Source organism: Globicephala melas, chromosome 14 (assembly GCF_963455315.2).
Source record: "Globicephala melas chromosome 14, mGloMel1.2, whole genome shotgun sequence".
NCBI lineage: Eukaryota > Metazoa > Chordata > Mammalia > Artiodactyla > Delphinidae > Globicephala > Globicephala melas.
The window spans coordinates 18250882-18277845 of NC_083327.1; the positions used below are offsets into that span (position 1 = coordinate 18250882).

General features: G+C 44.4%; 1 protein-coding gene across 5 annotated transcripts in view; it reads left to right on the top strand.

Annotated features, from left to right (window-relative positions):
- The first annotated feature begins 3800 nt into the window (after window positions 1-3800).
- The window catches only part of MRAP2 (melanocortin 2 receptor accessory protein 2), a 58326-nt gene continuing 35162 nt past the window's right edge, over window positions 3801-26964 (top strand). Inside the window, exons 1-2 of one of the 5 annotated variants that reach the window (XM_060283610.1) lie at window positions 3801-3843; window positions 23306-23438. In XM_060283610.1, the coding sequence (XP_060139593.1) occupies window positions 23312-23438 (127 nt within the window). In that variant the 5' untranslated portion in view covers window positions 3801-3843; window positions 23306-23311. Of the gene's footprint in view, window positions 3844-8066; window positions 8171-19464; window positions 19563-21873; window positions 21975-23305; window positions 23439-26964 lie in introns of those variants that run through there. The other 4 variants (XM_030859428.2, XM_060283611.1, XM_060283609.1 and 1 more) reach the window with 4 other exon arrangements.

Consider the following 26964-nt stretch of genomic DNA (forward strand, 5'->3'; position numbering starts at 1 on the left):
TCCTGGGCTTTTGTCTGTTGGAAGATATTTAATCACAGTTTCAATTTCAGTGCTTGTGATTGGTCTGTTTATATTTTCTGTTTCTTTCTGATTCAGTCTCAGAAGGTTGTGCTTTTCTAAGAATTTGTCCATTTCTTCCAGGTTGTCCATTTAATCGGCGTAGAGTTGCTTGTAGTAATCTCTCATGATCCTTTGTATTTCTGCAGTGTCAGTTGTTACTTTTCCTTTTTCATTTCTAATTCTATTGATTTATGTCTTCTTCCTTTCTTTCTTGATGAGTGTGGCTAATGGTTTATCAATTTTGTTTATCTTCTCAAAGAACAAACTTTTAGTTTTATTGATTTTTGCTATTGTTTCCTTCATTTCTTTTTCATTTATTTCTGATCTGATCTTTATGATTCCTTTCCTTCTGCTAACTTTGGGGTTTTTTGGTTCTTCTTTCTCTGCTTGCTTTAGGTGTAAGTTTAGGTTGTTTATTTGAGATTTTTCTTGTTTCTTGAGTAGAATTGTATTGCTATAAACTTCCCTCTTAGAACTGCTTTTGCTGCATCCCAAGGTTTTGGGTTGTCATGTTTTCATTGTCACTTGTTTCTAGGTAGTTCTTGATTTCCTCTGATTTCTTCAGTGATCTCTTGGTTATTTAGTAGCATATTGTTTAGCCTCCATGTGTTTGTATTGTTTTTACAGTTTTTTCCCTGTAATTGTTATCTAGTCTCATAGTGTTGTGGTCGGAAAAGATACTTGATACGATTTCAGTTTTCTTAAATTTACCAAGACTTGATTTGTGACCCAAGATATGATCTATCCTGGAGAATGTTCCATGAGCACTTGAGAAGAAAGTGTATTCTCTTGTTTTTGGATGGAATGTCCTATAAATATCAATGAAGTCCATCTTGTCTAATGTGTCATTTAGAGCTTGTGTTTCCTTATTTTTTTTCATTTTAGATGGTCTGTCCATTAGTGAAAGTGGGGTGTTAAAGTCCCATACTATTTTGTGTTACTGTCGATTTCCCCTTTTATGACTCTTAGCATTTGCCTTATGTATTGAGGTGCTCCTCTGTTGGGTGCATAAATATTTACAATTGTTAAATCTTCTTCTTGGATTGATTCCATGATCATTATGCAGTGTCTTTCTTTGTCTCTTGCGATAGTCTTTATTTTAAAGTCTATTTTGTCTGATGTTAGAATTGCAACTCCAGCTTTCTTTTGATTTCCATTTGCATGTAATATCTTTTTCCATCCCCTCACTTTCAGTCTGTATGTGTCCCTAGGTCTGAAGTAGGTCTCTTGTAGACAGCATATATACGGGTCTTGTTTTTGTATCCATTCAGCCAGTCTATGTCTTTTGGTTGGAGCATTTAATTCATTTACATTTAAGGTAATTATTTATATGTATGTTCTTATTACCATTTTCTTAATTGTTTTGGGTTTGTTTTTGTAGTTCTTTTCCTTCTCTTGTGTTTCCTACCTAGAGAAGTTCCTTTAACATTTGTTGTAAAGCTGGTTTGGTGGTGCTGAATAAGGAAGCATGAGTTATTGATTTAAAACTTCCATCTTGTATAGAGCTAAACCTCTCCCACCCAAAGAGACGTCTGAATTGGAGCCCACAGTTGATTGCTCCTTGATGATTTGGTGTTCATTCTGCTTCCAAAATCTGGGGGGACATCCATTAGAGTTTGGCAAAAACTGTGCTCTCTAATCAGCAGTACAAGCCCTGAGTTTTCCTCAGAAGCTGAAGGGTAAAACTGGTTTTCAAAGAATGTAATTGCTATCTAAAGCCAGAGCTTGTCCCATTTGTCAGATTTTCGAGTTAAATGATTTCACCTGTCCTGGGAGGGAACTAACAGCTCAGTGTCTCATCCAACCTCTATGGATAACTGTTTCTGGTGACTAAAGGAACTACAGGCACATTCATAGTCTGAATTTAATCAGGTGACAGACATGCTGCTTATGGATTCATTTAAGCAGTATACAGCTTAATCCTCTCCAGAAGATTAAAGGGCAATGATTTTCCCGCCATGATGAGGAAGAAAGTGCTTTGTGAACTTCTGGTTTTTTCTTATAGGGCAAATAACTTACCAAGGCTGAACCCACAGGGCTAAAAATGAAAGAGGACATGGGTAGAAAATTAAAATAATTGGGAAGTCCAGGGACAAAGGTGGACTCAGGTGGTGGGGTCGGTAAGAGGCAGAGCTGGAGGCGGGATGAAGGGATGGGTGCCCAGTGACCCACCGATCTGCGTGCTACCTGGAAAATACCTCTCTTCCCACTTGGCATGGTTGTCTTGCTTGATTGACTGCTTTTATTCAAATATTCCATCCATCTGTCTAGATTTGACACGGTTTGGTATAACTGTTCTGCTCTGATGTTATGAGTTTAGCTAAATTCAGATTCCAAGAGCAGTTTATAATGAAAGCCCTTTATTTATTTATTTTTAATAGCTCTTTATTGGAGTATAATTGCTTCACAATACTGTGTTAGTTTCTGTTGTACAACAAAGTGAATCAGCCATATGCATACATATATCCCCATATCCCCTCCCTCTTGAGCCTCCCTCCCACCCTCCCTATCCCACATCTCTAGGTAATCGCAAAACTGATCTCCGGTCTGATGGGAATGACATCTCCACCTTGGTTTCTCAGTTCCATCCCTTTCTCCTTTTGATACTCATCTAGCCTATCTTGGTGGACCAAGTCCCAGGTCCTTACCTCTGGCAGATCTCAAAGGTGATTCAAAATGGGCACCTGCCCATTTTGCGAAGGGTTTGTGGACCTCCTGAGAAGGCATGAAGCTCACTTAGCAGACTGATGCCTGCTACTTGACACTTGAACAAACCCCTCCCTCTTCCTTTGCCAGACTCCTGACTGATCACAAGATGAGACTGTCCAATCAGACTCAAAGGAATCAGATTTTATCCGGGGGTTGGGGGGGGGGGTCAAGCTTTCCTGATAATTTCAAGGAGACAACTAATCAAAAGGCACAGCGTAAGCAGGGACCAGCCTAAGACTGTCAACACAGGTCTTCAGGCCCTTTCTTGAAGTACTGGACCCACTCTAGCTCAGGGGAATACACGAGGTCTCTAAGGGATGTGCCCAGGTCATATCACATACAGAAGAGGACCATTTTAGTCTTGCAATCTCTCCTTTTTATACTTAGCTGGTTACAGAGCTTAAATGCCTGTGACAGGGAGCCCTGCCCCAGAAGTTCACAAAGCCCATGTTTGTTTACCAGAAGCAATCCTAGGCAACCTAGTACCCAAGGCTAAACCTTTCCTTAGGGAAGAACTCTCCCACCAGGAATTCAATTACTTTGCTTGGCAGGGGACCTGTCATTAGCATCTTTACAAGGAGATTAGACCAAGCTACCTTCTTTGTTTCCTAGGGGCACCTCTGTCCCTTTAATGAGGAGAGTGGGTTGCAGACCTGCTGTTGAATCTTGTCCTCCCAGAGATAAAGTGCCTCCTCCCTTGGAAAGCTGAGGGAGCCCTGCACTGGGGAATCCATGCTGAGATCAAATGTCACAGAGTCCATTTTTCTCAGCAAAGGAAAGCCATGTTCTGAGATCTCCCAAAACAGCAGTGAAAACCTTCTTTTCTGTTTGAAAACTACTGCCTGGGGATTTTTGCCCCCTCATTAGGTTTTGCTTATGTGCCAGACTTTGAGTTCCCTAAGCCATTATCACATCTTGTGAAAAGGAAGCAACCCAGCTCTAGAAAATGTTCTTGGGCACAGAGAAAAACCACAACATGGACATGAACTACGGCAAGCAGCGGCATTGTCTCCCTGGGAGAGGTTCTAATTTCATGGAAAGCCTACTGGAAGCAAAACCCACTCAGATCTTGGGGTGAGGCTGTTTTTTTTATTTTTAATTTTTTAAAATTGAAGCATAGTTGATTTACCATGTTGTGTTAGCTTTTGGTATACGGCAAAGTGATGCAGATATAGATATATGTACATGTATACATATATGATGGAAAAGATACAGGATATAGCAAGACATTGAATATAATTCTCTGTGCTATGTAGTAGGTCCTTGTTGATTATCTATTTTATATATAGTTGTGTGTATATTTTAATCCCTAAATCCTAATTTTATCCCCCTGCCCCCCACTTTCCCCTTTAGTAACCATAAATTTGTTTTCTACGTCTGTGAGTCTGCCTCTGTTTTGTATAAGAGTCTGCCTCTTATTTGTACAAATAAGTTCATTTGTATCTTTTTTTTAAATTTCCACATACAAGTGATGTCATATGATATTTGTCTGATTTACTTCACTTAGTATGATAATCTCTGGGTCCATCCATATTGCTGCAAATGGCATTATTTCATTCTTTTTTATGGCTGAGTAATATTCTGTTGTATGTATATATGTACCACATCTTCCTTATCCATTCATCTGTTGATGGACATTCAGGTTGCTTCCATATCTTGGCTGTTGTAAATAGTGCTGCTACGAACATTGGGGTGCAGGTTTCTTTTCTTTTCTTTTTTTTTAAATAAATTTATTTTTGGCTGTGTTGGGCTTCATTGCTGCACATGGGCTTTCTCTAGTTGCTGCTAGCAAGGGCTATTCTTTGTTGTGGTGAGCGGGCTTCTCATTGCATGGCTTCTCTTGTTATGGAGCACGGGCTCTAGGCGCAGGCTTCAGTAGTTGTGGCTTGTGGGCTCTAGAGCACAGGCTCAGTAGTTGTGGCGCATGGGCTTAGTTGCTCTGCGGCATGTGGAATCTTCCCGGACCAGGGCTCGAACCCATGTCCCCTGCATTGGCAGGCGGATTCTTAACCACTCCACCACCAGGGAAGTCCCAGGTATCTTTTTGAATTAGAGTTTTCTCTGGATATATGCCCAGGAGTGGAGTTGCTGGATCATGGTAGCTCTATTTTTAGTTTTTTAAGGAACCTCCATACTGTTCCCTATAGTTGTTGTACCAACTTACATTCCCACCAACAGTATAGGAAGGTTCCCTTTTCTGGGGATGAGGCTGCTTTGAAGTAGGCCATCCTTGATTCCACTTTTCATGTGACTCTGGAATTGAAACAAAATTAGTTGTTACTTGTGAGGATTGGATGGCTGATGCCTTGTCACCAAGAGGAGCATGGACAGATTCATTGACTTGCCCAGAGCACAAAATTACTTACTTTTGGACTCAGACTCAAAATTTCGTCTTTTCTCCACAAAGCCAAGACTGTGGCCATGTGATTACTGCCAACATCATGCACAGCTAGGTGGAACCGCTGCTGCCCCTGATGAGTATTTACCTGTGTCAGACACCATCCTAAACTCTTCACATAAGTGACCTCCTTCTAGTTGCAACAATCCTGGAGACAATGTTTATCCCCATTTTGCAGATGAGGAAACTGAGGCACAGAAAAGTGAGTGGCAGAGCAGAGATTCGACCTTAGGGTCTCTCTAACTCGGCCCCTGCCTCCTCACTGCCTGCTGCAATTCTTCTCCTTCACTGCTCGGATCCCACCAAACAACTTCATTCCATTCATTGATTTTTAACTTTTTTTTTCCCTCAAATGAACAAGGGTGAGCAATTATTTTGCCAGGGCACATACACTGTGAATTTCAAGCTCTCTTCAGGACTGGGCTTTTGCAGGGTTTCCCATCTGCCTAGATAGATGTGAGTTTCACATTGTTTTCACCTGACATCCTTTCCCTTCCACTGAATATTCCCTCTTTGTCATCTATTACATATAGTATATTACATGTAGTTTATAAATATATAGTCTATATTTTTATAAATATGATACATTTATGTTTATATATGTATGCATACATATGCATATGTGTGTATATACATATGTGTGTGCATATATATATATATACACACACACACACACACACACACACATATACATACATATCTCCTCTCCTATTCTAGGTCTAATCTGGCTTTGCCCTCAGGTAATGAGAACTTGAAGAGGGAGCATGCTACCATCTTTTCATTAACTTCTCCCTCTAAAAAGAGACCTGCTAGAAACCTGCCAGGGAAAGATGTGTTTACTTTTCTTAATTTCCAAGTGCAGAGAATGCCTGTGATGTCCGAAGATGACTGCACTTCTGGGTAAATAAAATCCAGTGGTCATAATGGATTATACAATCCAGTTAAACTATTGGAAAGCAAAAGGGCAGCATTTCATTAATCGTAACATACTGAAATCACTGAAAAAAATAATCATGCAATTCTCAAAATAACCAATGCTTGAAGGTGGAGATGAGGTCAGACCCCTGTTTTATCCAGACATCACTCCTATACATGGACCAGTATTTCTGTCGTACCAAGCATTTTTGTTATCCATACTCAGATCCTTATCTTACTCTTCCAGTTTCTTCGAAGTCATATGAAATGGCATAAGTTTCCATTTCTGAGGTACTGTAATTTCATGAAAACAGCATACTTTAGAAACACAATGTAAGAACAGCATTTGATATTTATGAGGTACGCTTCTGTATGAACAAATGTGGATAAAGCACTTGCTATGTGCTGGGCATGGAGTTTAAAAACATGGATAAAATACAATCAGCCTTTGAGAACTTCACAGCTTAGAAAAGAAAATATATGACGCTTGTAATGAGCACTGCTTCTGAGGTTTAACCTCTTTGCTATGTTAAAAATGCAGTAATTTTCAGGGAATTCAGGATGTGTTGCCCACTCGGGAAGTCTGAGTTGGGACAGCAGAAATCCAGGCCCACAGGTCAGGACGTGGCTTGCACGGAGGCCTGGGGCAGGGGCTCGTGAGGCTGGATTTTCCTCCTTCCCCATGACTCAAGGTGTGCTCCTGGGCCACTCACTGGACACTCTAAGCCTTTGCTTCTTGTGTGTAGCAGGGAGAATCCCTGATCCGCTCACCTCGTGCCATCATCGTGAGGTCATATATGAAAAAAACACACAAAAACATTTTGAAGACTGTGTCAGGTATCTGTGACCTCCACGAAGGCATTTTTTTTTCTTCCTGTTTTGCTCACTCTTGCATCCCTAGCATCTAAAACAATGCCCAAATCATGATAGATGCACGATGCATATTTATTGAATGAACGCACTCCATAATAAAAGAACTTGGCTTTTTGCTTTAAACTATTCCAAATTATGGTAATTGATTCTATTCTATTATATAAAAGGAAAAACTCATTTTATATAACTTCTAGAGTCACCGCACCTCAGGGCTGGAAGTGATCTTACACAGCACCCAGTAAGAGTTCCACAGCAAGTGCTTTCGCCCCAGATCCCAGCAGGATTTGATCCCTCATCTTTAGATCTTTACTCAGAAGCCATCTCCACGGTGAGGTCATCTCCGATCACGTGGTTTAAAACTACACCCCCCCCCCCATCAACATTTTCTGTGCCCTTCCTGAGTTAGTTCTTCTCTACAGCACGTGTCGCTATCCATATGGGACATGTACTTATTGGTTCTGTTGACTGCCTGTCTCTACACTAGAATATAGGCTCCAGGAGGCTATTTTCTCAGCGCCCAGATCAGTGTCCCGCATGGAATACGGACTCGATAAATATTTACTGTAAGGGAGGAGTGAGCCACGTAGCTAATTTGAAACCACGCCCGGCCCAGTCCCATCCTTTGGGGGCCCCGTTTGGGGGATATTTGACAGGGTGGGAGCCAGTACCAGGAGGCAGGAGGAGATAAATTTGATGTAGTAATTAAAGTAGCACATGATGGAGGGTCCCAGCATAACTGAACTTGAACTCTACTGCTGAGGATTTTTCCTAACCCTCATCCATCCTGCATCACTCCTTCTCGCTCAGCTCTTGGGCTCCTGTCACTCAAAGTTGGCCAAGGGGACGCACTGCCCAGCCGGGAGGGCGAACAATTCTCTCCGGTCCCTTTCCCTTCCTCGCGGCAGGCTCTCATCCAGACGGTGCGAGAGCGCCCCCGGGCGCAGAGGGTTCCGCAGAGCTCGCTCCTCCCGGCCCGGCGCCCTCGGGCTCGTGGGGTGGGGCCGGGGGCGGCCCCGCGCCCCGCGCCCCGCGAAGCCTCCGCCGTAGGTCGGGAGCGCGCGTCCCCGCCGCACCGCGGCGCCGGGAGCCACCCACCGGTCAGGCGGCTGGAGGCGGAGGCGGCGGCGGCGGCGGCGGCGGCGCTCACGCACCTTGCAGGAGCCGGTAACCGCCGGCGGGACGGGGCGCCGCGGGCGTGCGCCTCCAGCTCCCACGGTCGGGCTCGCTGGGGTTTGGGGGTGGTTTTTAGTTTGGCGGAGTTAGAGAGTGGGAGCGGGGAGGGGAGATCTGGGGCTCGAGGGTGCCCAGGGCAAGAGTGCGGGCCCGTGGAGAGCACCCAAGTTCAAAGCCTTCTTCGCAGCGGAATGATGTGCGTGTCCTGCGCTAGGGCGTCGGAAAAGGCTGAAAGCGCGGCGCTTGGGGCTAGGGTGGGCTTCCTCCGCTCGCTCCCGCTTACTGACCAGTCACACCTTCTCCCGCCCGGGGGGAGAACGGCCAGCCCCGATGTGCCCGGCAAGCGAGAGAGCCCCCCCGACCCGGGCGCGGGGGACCTGCTGGTCCAGGAGGAGCGCGCTGCCCGCAGCCCTCGGGTGCGAGCCCCCTGCCTTGGGCCGGGCTCTGGGAATGATGCCGGCTTGACGGTTGGTTAATTCATTTCGTTTGCGCTGGGGCGCCTGCCTGCAGGTCATTTTACTGATTAGAGGGAAATATCGGTTTCGTTTTTCTCCCTGTTTCCATCCTTTCTGCGTAATCAATTGAGGAAGACAAAGAGTCGCCTCATTAGAAACTTGTTCGGAGGCTTTGTGGTTTCCGCCGCGGTTTAGATGACATGGGCAATCCCAGATAATACTGTGGATTTCATCTGACGAAAACGAAACGTTCTGTGGTGTTCAGAAAGCAAAGGGAGCTTGGGGGGAAATGTCCCTGCTACTCCAGGGAGGAGAAGGGAACTCCCACGTGTAAATTAATTCTCATGAAAACCCTAGAGGTAAGTGGTCGTATTTCCAATTTACATGTGAAGAAAATTAGGTTGAGATATTAAGTTTTCCCAGTTGAATCCCCCAGTTAATAGTGGGGAGGACTGGAAACTAGGACTGTGAGCCAGTGGCCCTTAGGTACATCACTTGGGGACGCATCACTGAGAACGCAGGCAGGAAAGGCCCCCGGCTGTAAGGATTGGGTCCAGCCTGCAGGAGAGGCTGCCAGGAGCTGGGGTGCCCAGCAATAAAGAGTTTTGTTCGAATCGGGAATATCATCCAGTGTTTATGGAAGATGAGGGGATATTAACAGGTGACAGGGGAAGGCTGAGTTGCTACCAATAGCTTTCCTTCTTTTCACTGTGAGGAGAGCAGCCCAAATCCCTTTAAGAGGACCTGGAAACCCTGAAACCAGGCTGGATTGTTCAAGGCCCAAATAGCAGGCATCCTAGAGCAGGGAAAGCGTTCACAGTCCCTCAGAGCAGGCTTGAGAAATGAGCGCAGAGCCAGCAGACTTCAAAAGAAGGAAACACTGAATCCCGGCAGCCCTCCAGAGCAAATTCTTAGAGAAGCTAGCTCAAGACCACCTAGGAAAGGAGAATTTACAAATTCAATGTATGCCAAGCGGACTTCTTTCTCTTTTCTGTCAACCTACTGGGGCTGTAGATTGGTGCCTGCCATAGCCACTGTGGGCTGTGACTCTAGTGAAATGCTATCAGTGCAGTGAGTTGCACCAGCATTTTTTAAAACATGAAATTCAATAGAAGGGAAGAGAACGCATCAGAGTGCATTGTATGTGCAAGGGCACGTATTGTTTTATGAATCGTGTGTGTGTGTGTGTGTGTGTGTGCAGTGTGTGTCCTTTATCGTACTGCCTCTGCATGGGCGTGCATACCTAACCCCGGCTGCCCCATTGTTTCTTCCAGGCTAACTTCATCTGCTCACGGTGGGGGGCTGTCTTTTACCTTGCAAATAATATCATCAACACCTTCTGGAAAATGTAACCTTCCTCCTTCCCATTTCTCTAGGCCCCCAGGTGTTGAGATATTTTGCCAATCGGAATTCTCAGTCCCCTCCCCCCTCCCCATCATGGATGATCTAAAGTGTGTCCTGCCTTTGCAGAGGCGTTTTACGAAATATCATACTATCCCTAAGGATAAGGTGTGGGAAGAGCGGACACACCACAAGGCGTCGTCCCTGAGTCTGCATCTCCTGGTGTCACTCATCAGGAGAGAGACATAGAGGGGACATTTATCAGAGCTGTGGCAATTACAGATCTGGGAGGATACTCTCCGAGACCCATTTTGTCTCTGGACAAGAGATAATAATACTAGAATGTTTTGGCTCACAGTAGGGTTGAAGGTCCTGTTCTGCATTTGGGTTCAAAGACTCAATGAAAAAAAGTAAAGGATGGGGTGGCCCCGTTAAGCAGCAGTTCATGTGAGAGAAGAAACCTGAGGGTCTTAATGGCCCACCAGGCCGGAATGAACCATCGTGTGAAGTAGCTGCTCAATAGCAAACGTGGGTTGTGATAGCAGTGATAAGGACGGGCCTTTTTTAAAAATAGATATTCTCATGGAGCTTATTACGTGCCAGGCAGAGTTCTAAGTGTTTTGTAATTTTTTCTCAATCCTGTAGCACCCCCATGAAGCAGGGAATATAATTATCACCATTCCCATTGAACAGATGATGAAACTAAGGCACAGAGGGATTAAGTATTTGGTCCAAGATTACGTAGAGGATCTATGAGATGCTAAAATGATGGATGTTTTTTAAAAGTCTCGGTTTAATTATTGCTAGTGTCTGTGTTACCCAGGTCTATGTAATTTTCCCCTGCCTAGAGAACATTGGTACATTTCATAACCCTTCAAGTGAAAATAATTTATAAGGCTCCAGTAATTATTCTCCCTAAAGGTGCGCTTGTTTTCCTCATGCGTGTACTTGGGAACAGCAAAAACAGCAATTAAAGGCAAAGGTGGGGCAGCTGAGGGAGCTGCTTCCTTAAGGATTGGCTCTGAATTTGCCTGGTTGAATAAGAAAAAAAAAATAATTAGGAGATGAGTGAGGGTATTGGTTATAAACATTACCTGTCTTTCTCCTAACCTTTGTGTAGATTTTTCCAGAAAATATAATTTTATCATCTGTTAAAAAAAAAAGGAAAAAAACCAGAAATTTATGATGAAGATCTGAAAATCTGGAAACTACTAGAAACTATATCATGTAAACCTACATATATTCCTACCAGAGCTTCTTTAAAATTTCCACTAAATTACCTCAACAGGCGAGGAGAGTTATCCCGTTTTTCTGGGAGTCCAAAGCGGAGGCCAAGGCTGCCAGAAGCAAGTAGATGTTTATCCATGAGCTTCCATTTGATATTTGCAGTTTACTTTGTAATGTGTCTGCACTTTTTTAATATAAAAATGTCTTCCAAGTTTTCTCTTAAAATTGATGCTCCAGGAGGTTGAACCAGGTATGACCCAAGATTTGGGGGCTATTTGACACCCTCAGTCCTAGGCAAGCAGAGGGGAGACCTAGGAGGGATTAGATCGTTAGAAAATGATCATTAGAAGGTGTAGCTTTCCTGCTGCTCTGTCTCCAGCTCTTAAACCACTGCTTTAGTTTAAATTTCCTTTTCTGTAGAGCAGAGATTGGAATACCTGGTCCCCTTCCTTTCTTGCTTGTTTGTCAAAGGAATGATTCAGCTCAGGGCTGTAAGGAACAGTGTGTGCTGCTTGGAGATAGAGTCCATCAGCAGTAAATACAAAGTAAGCTTGTTTGCCAAATCGTCCTCAAAGTGATTTAAGAGATGGCCAATCTCGCTCTCCTTAGTCTTATTCCTGCCAGGTGTTTCAAAACTTCCACTAATTAAAATGGAAAGGGTAGTTGTTTCCCTAGTGCCATTAAAATGTTAATTCATCTGGCCGTCATGCTTTATACTAGCATCTATATAAATCAGTATGAGGGTTCAGTAAGAGGCACTAAGGGAGTCTGATTTATACCGTCTCGTTATTAAAATGACAGATTTAAGTAATCCATGTGATGGGATTTGAGAAAAGGGAGAGAGTCCTCGGAGGCTGAGATAGTTGGACAGAATTCCTTGGGGGAAACGGTGACTGAGCCCTACCCTCAAAGGTAGGCAGGAGTCTGGAGAGTGGGAGATGGCAGTGCAGGCTGGCAGGTGGGACAGAGTGGGCAGAGACTCAGAGGGCCATCTCTGAGGGTCCCCCCACCCCAGGCTCCTCTGCCATAATGAGCCCTTCCTTTCTTTTCTTTTTTTTTTTTTAACTGTGTGTGTTTGCGGTGTGCAAGCACGTGTGTGTGTGCCTGAGTGTGTGTGATGATGCTTGCTTATTTATTTATTTATTTTGCGGTACGCGGGCCTCTCACTGCTGTGGCCTCTCCCGCCACGGAGCACAGGCTCCGGACGCGCAGGCCCAGCGGCCATGGCTCACGGGCCCAGCCACTCTGCAGCATGTGGGATCCTCCCGGACCGGGGCACGAACCCACGTCCCCTGCATCAGCAGGCAGACTCCCAACCACTGCGCCACCAGGGAAGCCCAGCCCTTCCTCTCTTAATGACTGTTTGCACCTGCTATCTGTTTGTGTCATCAGGCTTTCCTGATGCTTCCCAACCTGTGTGTGTTTGTGTGTGTTTAAGAGGGTGAAATTCAGCAGGGGAAAGCATGGTTCTAAATTCAAGCCTGAATTCTCTGAATTCTTTGAGGGTACAGGCCTGGACTTTTTAACCGCCACTAAATCACTCAAAGTCAAGCTCACAGTGTTGAGAATATCCTTGTTGGGCTGAATTGGCTCATATACTGATTTTAACATGTTCATGTTCTTTCTCCTTGAAGGACATGGTGATGAGGCCGTGATAAATGTAGTGGCTAAAGATGGCATATAGTGGGATAGATTAATGGCGTTTGGTTTTCTTTCCAAAAATGTATTTGTTATTTGGTGAGAGTGATTGGCATAAAGTAAGTTATTTTTAATGGCTTTTCTAGGAGAGTTTGTCTAACTAACTCATCAAAGAGAACATTGGTTTTAAAAAATTACTTTCAGCAGCTGTATTAGTATGCTAGGACCACTGTAACAAAATACCTGAATCTGAGTGGCTTCAACAACAGAAATTCATTGTCTCACAGCTCTGGAGACTGGAAGTCCAAGATCAAGGTGTCAGCAGGGTTGGTTTCCTCTGAGGACCGTAAGGGAAGGATCTGTTCTGGTCCTCTCTGTTTACCTTATAGATGACCGTCTTTCTGCTGCCTCTTCACCAGATTGTCCCTGTGCATGAATGCTCCTGGTGTCTCTCTGTGTGTCCTAATCGCCTCTTCTTATAAGGATACTAGTCAGGTGGCATTAGGGCTCATCCCAACAGCCTCATTTTAACTTAAGTACCTCTTTAAAGACTCTGTTTCCAAATATAGTCACATCCAAAGGTATTGGGAGCTAGGATTTCAACCTATAAATTTTGGGGGACACAACTCAGCCCATAGTAGGACCTTATCCATATTGTACTGCACACACACACACACACACACACACACACACACATACGTACACACACAGTTTTCACAAACACACACACGTCATTGAGTTTGTGATGCAAGTGGAAAGCAACTTAGTCTTTTATTAAGCCCTAGAGTCATAGGTGTGGAAGGGAATTTCACTACAGCTCTTTTAGTCCTTTCTCTTTGCTGTCAGAGAGAGTGAATATTTAAGCCATTCCAGGTAGCTATCACGTGAGTGCAGTGGCCAGAGGCAATGTAGTGCACACCTGCCTGCAACTGTCTGCTTGCTGTGAAAATACTGATGCCAGACAGCCGACTTTCCTTTCTTGCAGAGGACTATTTTTATTGTGAGATTATAGCTCTCATACTTGGAGGGTGCTTAAAATAACTTTTTGTCTATGAATTAATAATTGTTAATGATAGTTGTTTTTTACACATTTCCTTACTTGGCAAAATATAAACGTCAGCATTCCAATTTTCCGGGTCCGTGAAATCCAGCTGGTCTCCAGGAAGCATTTCCCAGAGACTGGAGCCGGTTTTATGACATTGAGGCACTTCCTTTTTGTCCTGGGGAAGCAACAGACTTTAAATGTAATCCATGAGAAGGCCCTGGAAGCTTCGGAAGAATAACTGGTGGTGGACTTATGCTGAAATGCAGTGGGCTAATGACAGGGACCACAGGAGGTGAAACTTACAGAAAGGAGAGACTGGGAAGCAGGACTAGTCTATTTCCAGGACTAGCCGTTGGCGGACCACGGCTGGCACAGCATAAATATTCTGCCAGCTTCTCCCTGGCATAGGGAAGCCTGATTCCTCACAGCCTGGACAGAGTATTCCTTTTACTTGGCAAGAAGGTGCCACAAGGGCTCTTGAACAGAGCAGAGCTGGATCCTTGAAGGTTGGCCGTGGAGGAAGGACCCACACGGGGAGGGTGCCTGGATGTCCCAGCACCATCTTTTGTCCCCTGGGGTGGTCTTTTACTTTGGGGAGCTCTCAGTTACCCTCCCCCAGCCCTAGTACATTGGTCAGGAAATGTTGATTTTTATTATTCTTTTCTTATTTAAAAAATTTTAGAACATTTTGTGAGTGAAATATACATAACCTAAAATGTACCATCTTTAAGCGTACAACTCAGTGGCGTTAGGTGCGTTCACAGTGTTGTGCAGCCATCACCACCATTCATCTCTAGAAGTTTTTCATCTTCCGAAACTGAAACTCTGTATCCATTAAACAAAAACTCTCCATTCCCCCCCTTCTCCCAGCCTTTGGGAACCACCATTCTACTTTCTGTCTCTATGAATCTGAGTGTTCTAGATACCCCGTGTAGGTAGAATCATGCAATATCTGTTCTTGTGTGTCTGGTTTACTTCCCTTGGCATAATATTTGGAAGGTTCATCCGCGTTGTAGCATATGTCTGAATTTCCTCCTTCTCTAAGGCTGAATCATGTTCCGTTGCACGTACTACATCTTGTTTATCTGTTCATCCAGCAGAGTACATTTGGATTGCTTCCTCCTTCTGGCTGTTGGGAATAAGGCTGCAATGGCGAGGTACCAATATCTCTTGGAACTCCTGCTTTCTGTTCTTTGGGGTATATACCCTGAGGTGGAAATGCTGGGTCATAAGGTATCCCACATTTACATTTTTGAGGAACCACTATGCTATCTTTCATAGCAGCCGCACCATTTTATCTTCCTAACAACAACACACAAGCGTTCCAATTTCTCTGCATCCTTGCTAACACTTCACTGTCTTCTGGTTTTGGGTTTTTTGTTTGTTTGATGATAGCCATATTCAAATGGGTGTGAAGTGTTATTTCATGATGAAGCACCAATTTTTAAAAAAAAATAAATTTATTTATTTTGGGCTGCATTGGGTCTTCGTTGCTGCGTGTGGGCTTTCTCTAGTTGCAGCGAGTGGGGGCTACTCTTCGTTGCGGTGCACAGGATTCTCATTGCAGTGGCTTCTCTTGTTGTGGAGCACGGGATCTAGGCACGCGGACTCAGTAGTTGTGGTGCACGGGCTCTAGAGCACAGGCTCAGTAGTTGTGGCGCATGGGCTTAATTGCTCCATGGCATGTGGGATCTTCCCAGACCAGGGCTCGAACCCATGTCCTCTGCATTGGCAGGTGGACTCCCAATCACTGCGCCACCAGGGAAGCCCTGAAGCACTGCTTTTTGATAGCTGGTTCTTTGACTTGACTCAAGTAATTTAAAAAAATTAATTTATCTTTAAATTAATTTCATTGGAGTATAGTTGATTTACAATGTTGTGTTAGTTTCAGGTGCACAGCAAAGTGATTCAGTTATACATGTACATATATTCATTCTTTTTCATTGTAGTGCTGCAATGAACATTGTGGTACATGACTCTTTTCCAATTATGGTTTTCTCCGGATACATGCCCAGGAGTGGGATTGCAGGATCATATGGTAACTCTATTTTTAGTTTTTTAAGGAACCTCCATACTGTTTTCCATAGTGGCTGCACCAATTTACATTCCCACCAGCAGTGTAGGAGGGTTCCCTGTTCTCCACACCCTCTCCAGCATTGTAGTTTTGATTTGCATTTCTCTGATATTTAGTGATGTTGAGCATCTTTTCACATGCTTTTTGGCCATCTGTATGTCTTCTTTGGAGAAACGTCTATTTAGATCTTCTGCCGTACTTTTCTGGAAGGCTCAGGAGTAAAGCAAAAATAAATAGTAATAGGAACCCAAAAAAACCTAATTATAAGAGAGTGGTCAACTTGGGATTCTACTGGTGTCCTCAACATGCCTAGACTATTTTGAAGTCCAGACCAAGAAAAGCAAGTCCAGAAAGAGACAGGAGTTCCCTAACCGGATGACATTTCCATGGTGGGGACACCAACCCCACCACCAGTGAGAGTGTCCTCACTTTGTGGCTGCAACAGGGCATCCACGCTGGGATACAAGACAAACAGCGGGGCATCCTGTCTAGTGTGCAGTGGGGTATATTATGTAACATGAGTCCTTTGCCCTAATTCCACATTTTCCAGCTAACGTGGTGAACATAATCTTCAATTTTGTTTCCCAGACGGTGTAAAACTTGTGCTCTGATCTGCTTGACCGTTTTGTTGGTTATTGTAATTCCACGAATGGATGCTCTGGTTATAAATCATTCTCCTTTGCTTGGTCAGCGTGACCGCCTCAGCCCTGGAGGACTGCGGAAACCCAGCCCCCTACATCTGCAGAGCTGAGGGCAGTGTGCCTGCCGCCTCCACCTGCATCTCAGAGCCGTGCCTTGTCACTTCTCGGGAAATCCCAGGTGGAGCCTTTGCAGCCTCTCTCTTGGGTGTTTTTCCCTGTGTGGGCCTGATGTTCTTCTCTCTGTCCAGCTGAAGTCTCTGTTAGAATGGGAGAGCTCTGCTCTCGGGTTTAGGGTTGAGAAAGGGTGAAAGAAGATAATTTTGTGGCTTTTCCACATCATGAGAAACCGACTCGATAAGTACTTATTTCATGTCTGATATGAGCCAGGTTTTGGGTGGGTTGCTGGAAATACAGCGGTGAGCAAGCAGGGGAGGCCCCTGCCCTGATGGAAAAGAGACCAGAGGGAAGAGAATGCTACCAGAGGATTGGTTCGTGCGCTCCTAGCATAGCCTGTACTGTGGTGTATTGAAGAGGTCTGTTACCATTTCCAGAGGCCCCTCCAAAGGGCTCAAGGACAGCCATTGTGTCCCCCACCCCTCCCGTAGGTCATGCAATAACCGTTTGCTGGGCTGACCCAGGGAGTACCACAGAGCCGGGAAGCACCAACTTTAAAAAGTACTTTTCAGCCTACTTACGACTATGTAGGTGCCCAGAATATAGCTGGAGGAGGTGGGTGTAGGAACCACCCCTTATCTTCTTATCCTCTTTGAGGCAACAGCTGGTGGAGGAAGGACGCCTGCTCGTTAATTCAGCAACTCTGCACTTCAGGCATTGGCTGAATATCTAGCTGTACAAAATATTAAGTTTCGTCTCTAGTTGTAGAAGTTGTTCTTCTATTGGCATTGATTCTGATATTCAGGCAGGAAATCTTAAGGCTTGCAAACACTTTTTGTTCCATGTTTTGTTCCTAGAAATAAGTTGCTGCTGGGCAGTGGAGAAGTAGGGAGAGGCAGGGGGCAGATGCATCCAGAATTTCTCTGCCAGCTGTCAGCCACCACGTTTTTGAAGTCTGCTGAGTAACTGAGTACTTTCTAGGAAATACCCAGGAAGGCATAAACCTTGATAATGTAGAGAAATTTGGGAGGTATGTCCTTTTGAGAAGGGAGGAGGAACCCTGTGTGTGTGTGTGTGTGTGTGTGTGTGTAACATCTCTAGCCTGAAGTGAGTGGCCAGAATCTCAGACTTCAAAGGTAAGATGCAGGCTCAAGTCAAAAGATAATAGTTAGGAAGACTAAAGTCCTGGAAGCATTGCCTCTTTAACTGAAGAAAGTAATAATCCACACCTTCAAAAGAAGTTGCTGACTTAAAATGGATTCACAGAAAAGGAATCTGCAAACTTGAGAATTAAAGTGACGAGTGCAGGTAGAATGTGGTTTGCACGGAATCAATAGAAAAGAGCAGTGTGCTGGGAAGAAGACCATGTCAGCGTTTGTTAAGCACTGCCCTGGGAGGGGACCTTGGAGGTTCTGATTTTAGGGGTCAAACGTGATTCCTTGCTGGGATGTAGTGCCTTTTAGAAATGCTTTAGGAATATCCCGCTGGCTCTGGTCTAACCATGAGCCCGACTCATAACCTTGCAGACTCTCATTTTCTCTGTTTGGTCCTCCCCACATAGATGCAGGTAAGCTGAGTGCACCGTCAGTTCTGATTGGGTGCCTGGTCAGACCTCTGCGCAATGAGGGAATTAAGCTTCTAAAGCTGTGCTTCTGAAGTTCTGACCTTGGGCTCCTCAGTGACCAGAATGTAGCCTGGCCACACTTGACCTTTGGTCTTTTGGATATCTTGGCTGGGAGAGAGAAAGGGTGATGGGTCAAGAGTGTGACTTCTCTGTTGTGATGGGGGTAGTTGTTCCTAGGAATAGAAGGAAGAAAGAGATAAGAATAAGTAATTAATGAGACCTTCATGGCCCAGGTCAGAATGGAGGTTGGCATCCTGGGTGGCATGCCCACTTTTGGAATTTGGGAATTGAACAGAAAGAAGATAGAATGACTGCAACTGGGAATTTTGATCTCAAATCCAAATGGGTCGTTAGGTCTGCCTCCATACAAGCTGATCACCTTGGGTCTTTGGGTCTGTGGCCTGGCCAACAGCTGCTTGGAGTATCCTCCTGGCTGTGTTGTCAGTTTTGTGTGCGTGCGTGCACATGTGCTAATTTTTTAGGGTTTATAGGCATCTTTTGGTTCTCTCTTTAATGTGCTAATCCCGTGCCTGAGTTGGTGGCCACTTGGAAAACTCACGTGCTGATGTCTACCCCTTAACATGGAAATAAAGGTCCAGCTCCCCTGGCCCATGTACCCAACATGACCCACCAAGGCTATTGATGAAGAGTTTTTAGTCACTCCATGGGAGGTTCCACGTCCATGTACATCTTCCCAAATTCAGGGAGGTGGAGAGAATTGCTTGACCTGTCTTTAAGAAGGCAAGAGGGTGCCCAGGAGTGGTGTGGGAATCTGGGTTGGAGGAGGAAAGACTGGATAATTGAAAGGAGAGATGAAAGTGTTGGGAAGGTGGGTGGGAGAAGAGGGCTATTTAGACTGCCGTGAGAGGTGTCTGGGACCTGCTAATAGCCCTCTCTGTTTGTATGTGAGGTCTTCCCTCCCTCTCCCACCCCCATAAGCTGGCCTAAGCTACCCTGTGCACACCTGGAAAAGGTAAACTTCCTTTTCAGGTGGGGCTGTGAGGTGCAGTCATAATTTTTCATTATTGTTGTTGGCAAGATACTCAAAAGATCAATTAGTCTCTCCGTGCAGCTCCTGGAGGCTTGTTTGGGATACGTTTCCTCTGGAAGAAGTTATTTTTAGTGATGCTAATATTATGAAGAAAGCTGACATTAAGAGAATCTCAGGAGGGGGAGTGCAGGAGCAGAGTGGGTGCAGAGGGCAGCCACACACCGAGGTCTGCGTTTCCTGTTTGCCGTGTTCTGAAGAGAGCAGCTGTCTGATTCGAGCACCCTGTGAGTAAGCCTCAGTGCGCAACCCCCTGCCTCTCTCTCGGTGCGTGTTAAGGCCCAGACATTCCTCACTGTGATGAGAATATCACCCTCTGGAGGCTGATACCCAGACACGCTGGCAGTTTCCAAATGGTGAGACAGTGCTAGCTTCTGCGTCTGCAAAGCTCAGAAAGGCAACCCTGGACTATGACAATGGACATTATACAAAATCCTGCCTTCTGTTTGTTGTTCGTCCTTGTGCATGTGATGGCCCAAGCTGGTTGATCTGAGACTTGCATGAAAACATTACCTCATGGACTTTTTCAAGGGTGCGAGGTGAAAGCAGAAGCCAGAGGTTCTGTCCTCCAGATCTATCTCTGGAATTCAAGAACTGAGAGGAAATAGCCAGTGAAAACACAAGCCGCTCCTTTTATCTGAAGTCCTCCACGACGGTGTCTGCTTGGGTGGGAGCGGGGTGGCCGGCATCCTATTCTGCTTCCCCAGAGAACCTCTTGTCTCCAGGCATCTGTCAGGTGTCCTCTCTTAAAGGGCAGCCTTTCCACTCTCAGGACCTTTTCACCTATGGTCTCCCTCCATCCTTAAATAGTTCACTTAGAAGAACAGGAATGATGTAAGGGAGAGAAAAAGAAGGAATGAAAAGACACTCTCTCTGTGGTAGGTAAGTGGTTGATGCTTCTTGGTATCTGACTCTTATACAGATATTTTGCTTGCTAGTTCCTGGCTGGCCCTGTGCAGGTGGTGCTAATGCTTCTTCCTGAGCCGATAGGAAGACCCTCTGGTCCCATGGGCCTGGGCGGCCACGGATGGGGAACCACTGTGCACGGATGTGGAGAAGAACATAGCCATGGGGAGTGATGCTCAGAGCATGGAAAACACTCTCTCATCTTTATTTTCTCCATTGTTTCATGTACTTTTTTCTATTTTCTATTTTTGACACCAGATGAAGCCCAGTGCTTCCCTCTGCTTATTACATTGGCTGTAATGCTGATTTCCAATAAAAATGATATGCTCAAACCAGGCTTCATCTTATTTTCCTTAAAAAAAGAGAAATTATTACCTTATTTTTGACTTGATGAAACATCATGAATCCCGTGATGTACGTTTCTCATTATGATTTTTAAACCATTGAAATGAATGCCTTTTGACTTATGTTTTATTATAGTAATTTTATTCATTTGTCTAGACCACACAGATCAATTAACCACATGGTGAAGTTGATAGGAGCTGGCTGACAGGGGAGTTGGTGTTGTCTAAAGAATAAACCTAGGCTTTTCTACCCCAGACTAGCACTTCTTAGCTTACGATAACAGTGCTGGCTACTCTTGAGTGACCTCAACCTGGGTCCTGGCTGTGTACATTTCATGCAGCATCACACTTAATCTGTACGGCAACTCCAGGATGTAGGTACTGTTATCACCTTCATTCTCCTGATGGGAAAACAGAAGCTCAGATCATTTTTTTCCCATGGCTCTCAAGGCGGGGAGGGGTTGGTAAACTTTTTCTATAAAATATCAGAAAGTAAATATTTTAGGTTTTTGCGGCTCTACTATCTCTGTCACTTCTACTCAGCTGTTATAGTGCTAGAGAAGACAAAAGATACAAAAACAAACGAGGGTAGCTGTGTTCCAATAAAGCCTTATTTATGGACTCTGATATTTGAATTTTACATAATTCTCTCAGGTCATGAAATAATATCATTGTTTTGATTTTTTTTCCCCAACCGTTAAATATATTAAAATATTTTTCACTTGCAGGCTATACAAAAACAGGTAGTGGGCTGGATTTGATGATTCCAGTGTAGATGACAAGAGTATGCAGAGAAGGAGGGGTGGGTTAGCATGAAGTGGTAGGAGGAATACTCCTGCCGGAGGGAACAGTATGTGTGCCCATTCCAGGGAGCATGAAGTATTTGAGGAACTGCGAGAAATCCAAGTGCGGCTTGGTATAGGGAAGGAGGCAGGATGAGAGGAGACAGCAGGGCTCAAGCCATGACCTTGTAAGACATTTTAAGGATTTTAGACTTTGTCCTTGGAGCAATGGGAAGCCATTTAAAAGTACTAAGCAAAAGAGTGACAGGGTAATTTGTCTTTTTAAAAGATCTTTGGCTGATGTGTGGAGAATGGATTGCAACGGATCTGTAAGAGTAGAAGCAGAAAAAGCAGGGGTCTCAAGAAGTGGGCCAGGTGGATGGTGATGGTGTCAATTAGTGACTGTAGCCAGACCACTTCCTGCCAACAACAGGAAGTCAGAATGGTCGGTTTTGCAGATGAGGAAAATGTGGCTGGGAGAGCTGAAGTGTCTTCCCTGGCAGCATAGCAAATGGAGAGAAAACAACGATGAAGACCCTCGTCTATTTCATCGTCGAGGGAAATCAACTCTTGTTCAAATACTAGAAGTGCCAAAGAAGATATGGTGGTAATGATTTTATGTTATTTTTGTGCCGGTATTAGGAAGGTAACTGAATCCTTACTCAAAGGTCAGCTTTTCTTAAAATTTGTGTAGCTTTCTTTCCCAAAGGACAATTGGTACATTCTCTTCTACCTTTGGAGGAGTGATTCGCCTGGATGGGCACTCAGAGTCACCCTCTAATTCTGATACTGGCATGCGTCTCTGGGTCATAGCACACCATCTTTTGAACAATAGAATGTGAGGGGTTGGAGTCTGTTTCTATGGGGTCCAGGACTGGCCTGGGGAAGAACGGAAGAGGGAAAGGTGAGACTCGTGCCTTGGGCCAGAGGGGTGGTGGTGATTTTGCCTCAGTTTCTCTGGGGGTTGTGCCCTAATGGCAGTGGTGGGCGGTGCTGCCCCATGGCGGGTGGGAGAAGGGGAGCTTCAGAAAGCTCTTGTGGAGTGGGATCTAGTGGTTATACTGCTCAGTGGATCTTGGTTTTGGCTGGTACTTTAGTCAGATTTCCCCTTATATTACTGTTGTCACTTAGTGTTCTTTCCCCATTATTAGGGGAGGTCTCTGGAGTCCTGGTCTAGCATCTCCTCCTAGCCCACAATGTATGGTGCCTCACACACAGCAGATGCTCAGTACTGAATATTGGCTCTGTGCACTTGTTGCCTTTGGTATCCATGCTGCACAGTACAACCTCGTCTCACAAAGAAGTCAGCATTTTAAAATCTCAAATGATAACAAACAAGGCATTGGGACATCCTGAAAATAGGACAGATTTCAGGAGTTAGCAGTGACCAAGATAGGGATTCCACTGAGGATCTTCTCCAATGATGTGACTTTTGTTGTCCCCTTCTTTTTTCTCCACCCCTATTTCATAAGACATAGGTCCCATGTCTTTATTTTTGCATGGTAGGTGCCCAGTAGACGTCTACTGGGCTTCTTCTCTTCTGATGCTGATTTTATTTATTCTCTGTAGGCTCCGCATAGGTGGTGATAGGTGATGTGGCTGAAGTCGTGAGCTCAGCGATTTTGATACCCTCTCCCCCTCCTTACTTCCTTCTTTCATCAGTTATTGGAAGTTGGTTATGTGCCAGGCACTGGGTTAAGTTCTGGGGGAACAACCATGAAAGAAGACATGGCCTCTGGTTGCAAATAATGCATACCAGTCTCGTGGAGAGATAAAAGGAAGTAATGGCCACTGGGAATGCAGGCAGCCAGGGAGGGCTGTCCCTGACCTGGTGGATAGGACCTCCCTGAGGCCGTTGCCTGCTGACCTCCTGAACGGGGTCAAGGACAATGTGGATGCGTTAACAGACTCTACACTCGCCTTTCTCCATTTCTGCAGGTGGAGATGTCTGCCCAGAGGTTAGTTTCTAATGGGACGTCCCATCAATCTGCATCTAATTCTGATTACACCTGGGAATATGAGTATTATGAGATTGGACCAGTTTCCTTTGAAGGACTGAAGGCTCACAAATGTAAGTCTTGCTCAATTCCCCATTGTAACCATGATGTGTGTTCGCTTTAACCTGTGAAATCCCCAGTGTTTACTTTTCCTGAACATTCTTTTTATAGAAATCTGTCCTCTACCCCCAAAGCCCTGGAAAACACCCCCTCCAAATATAGGCTTATTGCTCAAGGATGTACAATATGAGTGACGAAGAACTTGAAAGATTCCCTTAGTGGCGGAACATGAATCAATGTCACTTTCAAATTGAGATTTTTAAAAACTTAATGATGCCAGCTCTCCGAAACCATGTGAACATTTGGACCATCAAAAACGTGTACACAAATAGAATCTGGAACTCTAATTTGAAGAACCTTCTCTTGTAACAGTCCGCAACATCCTTTCAGCCCCACTGGGTTTCTGGGGCTGTGGAAAGCAGTCTGTCTGTGTGTGTTCGTAGTGATGGACCAGAATAGCCTGCAGTCATTCCCAGCTCTGTGTTATAGGCATGCATTGTGCTTTGTGTTATTGGAGCGATTAATGATCCAGCACAGAGCAAGGAAATATAACTCTATGAAAGGTTACCGTCCACCTCCAGTCATAACTGCCTGCTGACTGGCCAGCAGGAAGCAGCTCAGTTTACTTAAACAGAGTTGACATGATAAGCAGAAAGTGCTGCCCACTACCGGGTCCTGTCGTGGTTACCCCATAAATGTTCCAGAGATGTTTGCTTGTTTCAGAATGAATGTCCGCAGCACCATAAAAGTCGTAGGTTCTTATCTGGCTCAGCTTAATGGAACCTGTTAGGAAATACAAGAGAGACTAGAATTGAAGATGCAAATGTGGCAAAGGAAATGCTTTCACTTCTTTTGTGTTTCCTGGCCGCTGTCACTCTAAGCTGTCTTGGCATTCATGGTTCCTCACTCCTACTTGCAAAGTGGGCTAATTTTTTCAGCTTCATTGAGGTATACTTGACAAATAAAATTGTAATATATTTAAAGTATACAAAGTGATAATTTGATATATTTTATATATTGTGAAAAGATTCCCCCCGTCGAGTTAATTAACACATCCATCACCTCAGGTATGTATTTGTTTGATTGTTTATTCATTGGTGAGAACATTTAAGTTCTATTCCCTTGCAAATTTCAATTGTACGAAACAGTGTTATCAACTATACTTTCCATGTTATACATTAGATCCTTAGATCTTATTCATCTTATAGCTGAAAGTTTATACTCTTTTACCAACCTCTCCTGATTTCCCCAATCCCCCAGCCCCTGGCAACCACTTTTCTACTCTATTTCTATGAGTTCGACTTCTTTTCTTTTTTTTAGAGTCTACATGTAAGTGATATCATGCACTATTTGTCTTTCTCTGTCTAGCTTATTTCACTTCATATAATGCCCTCCAGTTTCACAAATCTTGTCATAAATGACAGTATTTCCTTCTTCTTAAAGGCCAAATAATACTCAAATATCTATTTATCTATCTATCTATCTATAACATTTAATTAATCCATTCATCCATGAATAGACAGTTAGGTTGTTTCCATACCTTGGCTATTGTGAATAATGTTACAATGAACATGGGAGTATAGATAACCTCTTCAAGATAACGCTTTCATTTCCGTTGGATATATATCCAGAAATGGGAAAGCTGGATGATATGGTAGTTCTACTTTTAATTTCTTGAGGAAATTTCATGCTGTTTTTCATAGTGGCTGCACCAGTTACATTCCTACCCACAATGCACAAGGGCTCCCTTTTCTCCGCATCCTCACCAACAGTTGTTATCTCTTGTCTTTTTGGTAACAGACATTCTAACAGTGGTGAGATGATATCTCCTTGAGGTTTTGAATTGCATTTTTCTAAAGATTAGCAGTGTTGACCACATTTTCATGTACCTGTGGACCGTTTGGATATCTTCTTTGGAAAAATGTCTATTCAGGCCCTTTGCCCATTTTTAAATTGCATTGTTTTTTTGCTATTGAGTTGTATGAGTTCCTTGTATATTTTGGATATTAACCCCTTACCAGATATGTGATTTGCAAATGTTCTCATATTCCATAATTTGCCTTTTCATTTTGTCGATGGTTTCCTTTGCTGTGCAGAGGCTTTTTTTTTTTTTTTTGCACGGTACGAGGGCCTCTCACTGTTGTGGCCTCTCCCGCTGTGGAGCACAGGCTCCGGATGCGCAGGCTCAGCGGCCATGGCTCATGGGCCCAGCTGCTCCATGGCATATGGGATCTTCCCGGACCGGGGCACGAACCCATGTCCCCTGCATCGGCAGGCGGACTCTCAACCACTGCGCCACCAGGGAAGCCCTGTGCAGAGGCTTTTTAGTTTGATGTACTCCCACTTGTTTATTTTTGCCTTTGTTTCCTTTGCTTTTGGTGTTAAATCCACAAACTCATCACCAAGAGTGATGTCAAGGAGCTTACCCCTATGTTTATGACCGTTATTTTGAATTCTCACTAAGGTCTGTTTCTGGAGATTTATCTTATTCTTTTGTTTGGAATACATTCCTCTATTTCTTCAGTGTCCTTGACTCTCTGTTTTGGTTTCTGTGCATTAGATAAGAGCCACCACTCCCAGTCTAGCAGAGTGGTCTTATATAGGAAATGAACCTTGTCATTCAGCCAGGCCTGAGATCTTAGTTTTCTCTCAAACTTGTATGATTGTTCAAGCAGACTTCTTTGTATTAGTAGCTCCTAGTAATTGAGGGCGTGTCAAGACCTGTCTGTGTCTGGAAGGAGAGGATTGTGGTCAGTGCCTAGATGCAGTCTGATTAGAAGCAGAACCTCAGGCAGCAGCTGCAGAGTAAATAGTTAAATTCTTTCCAGGGAGAAACTGGGAAATGGGCATTTTGTCTGCCTCTACTGTGCTGAGCCTGGTGGAGAGCCATGGAAGGGTGCTGTCAGGCTTTTTAAGAACTACAGTCTTGTCGGACTCATGGCTATCAGAGCTAGGATATCAGGCAGTCCCTTGGACAGCAGCTGCAAAAGCTGGGGCGCCAGACTTGTATAAAAGCTCCTTCCAGGGAGATACTGACAACTTGGTTTTTTATTATTGGAGTGGGCTAGAGGAAGAAGGCAGGGAAGTATCTGTTGGCTTCACTGGTCCCTGGGAAGGATCACAGCTGGCCCCTAGATGCCTGATAAATTAGAAGTCTGGCCCTCAGGCATCATCTTCTAAAGCAAGCAGATAAACCCCTTTCAGAGAAAGACTGGGAAATGGGTGTTTTTGCCTGCTCCCCCTGCACTGAGCCCTGGGGAGATAGTCATGTGTGCCCATGAAGAACTGCTCCTTTGTTTGCTATAACCTTGGATTCTCATGGACAAAAGCCCTGTCTGCTTTCAGAGCTAGATGTTTAGGAGGCTTGTCTCTCTAGTGGGGATCTTTTATTTTTAATTGAGGTAAAATTGGTACATAATATTATGTAAGTGTCAGGTGTACAAAATTATATTTAACATCTGTGTACACTATAAAGTGATCATCACCAAAGGTCTAGTTATCCACCATCACCATACAGTTGACCCCTTTTACCCATTTCAC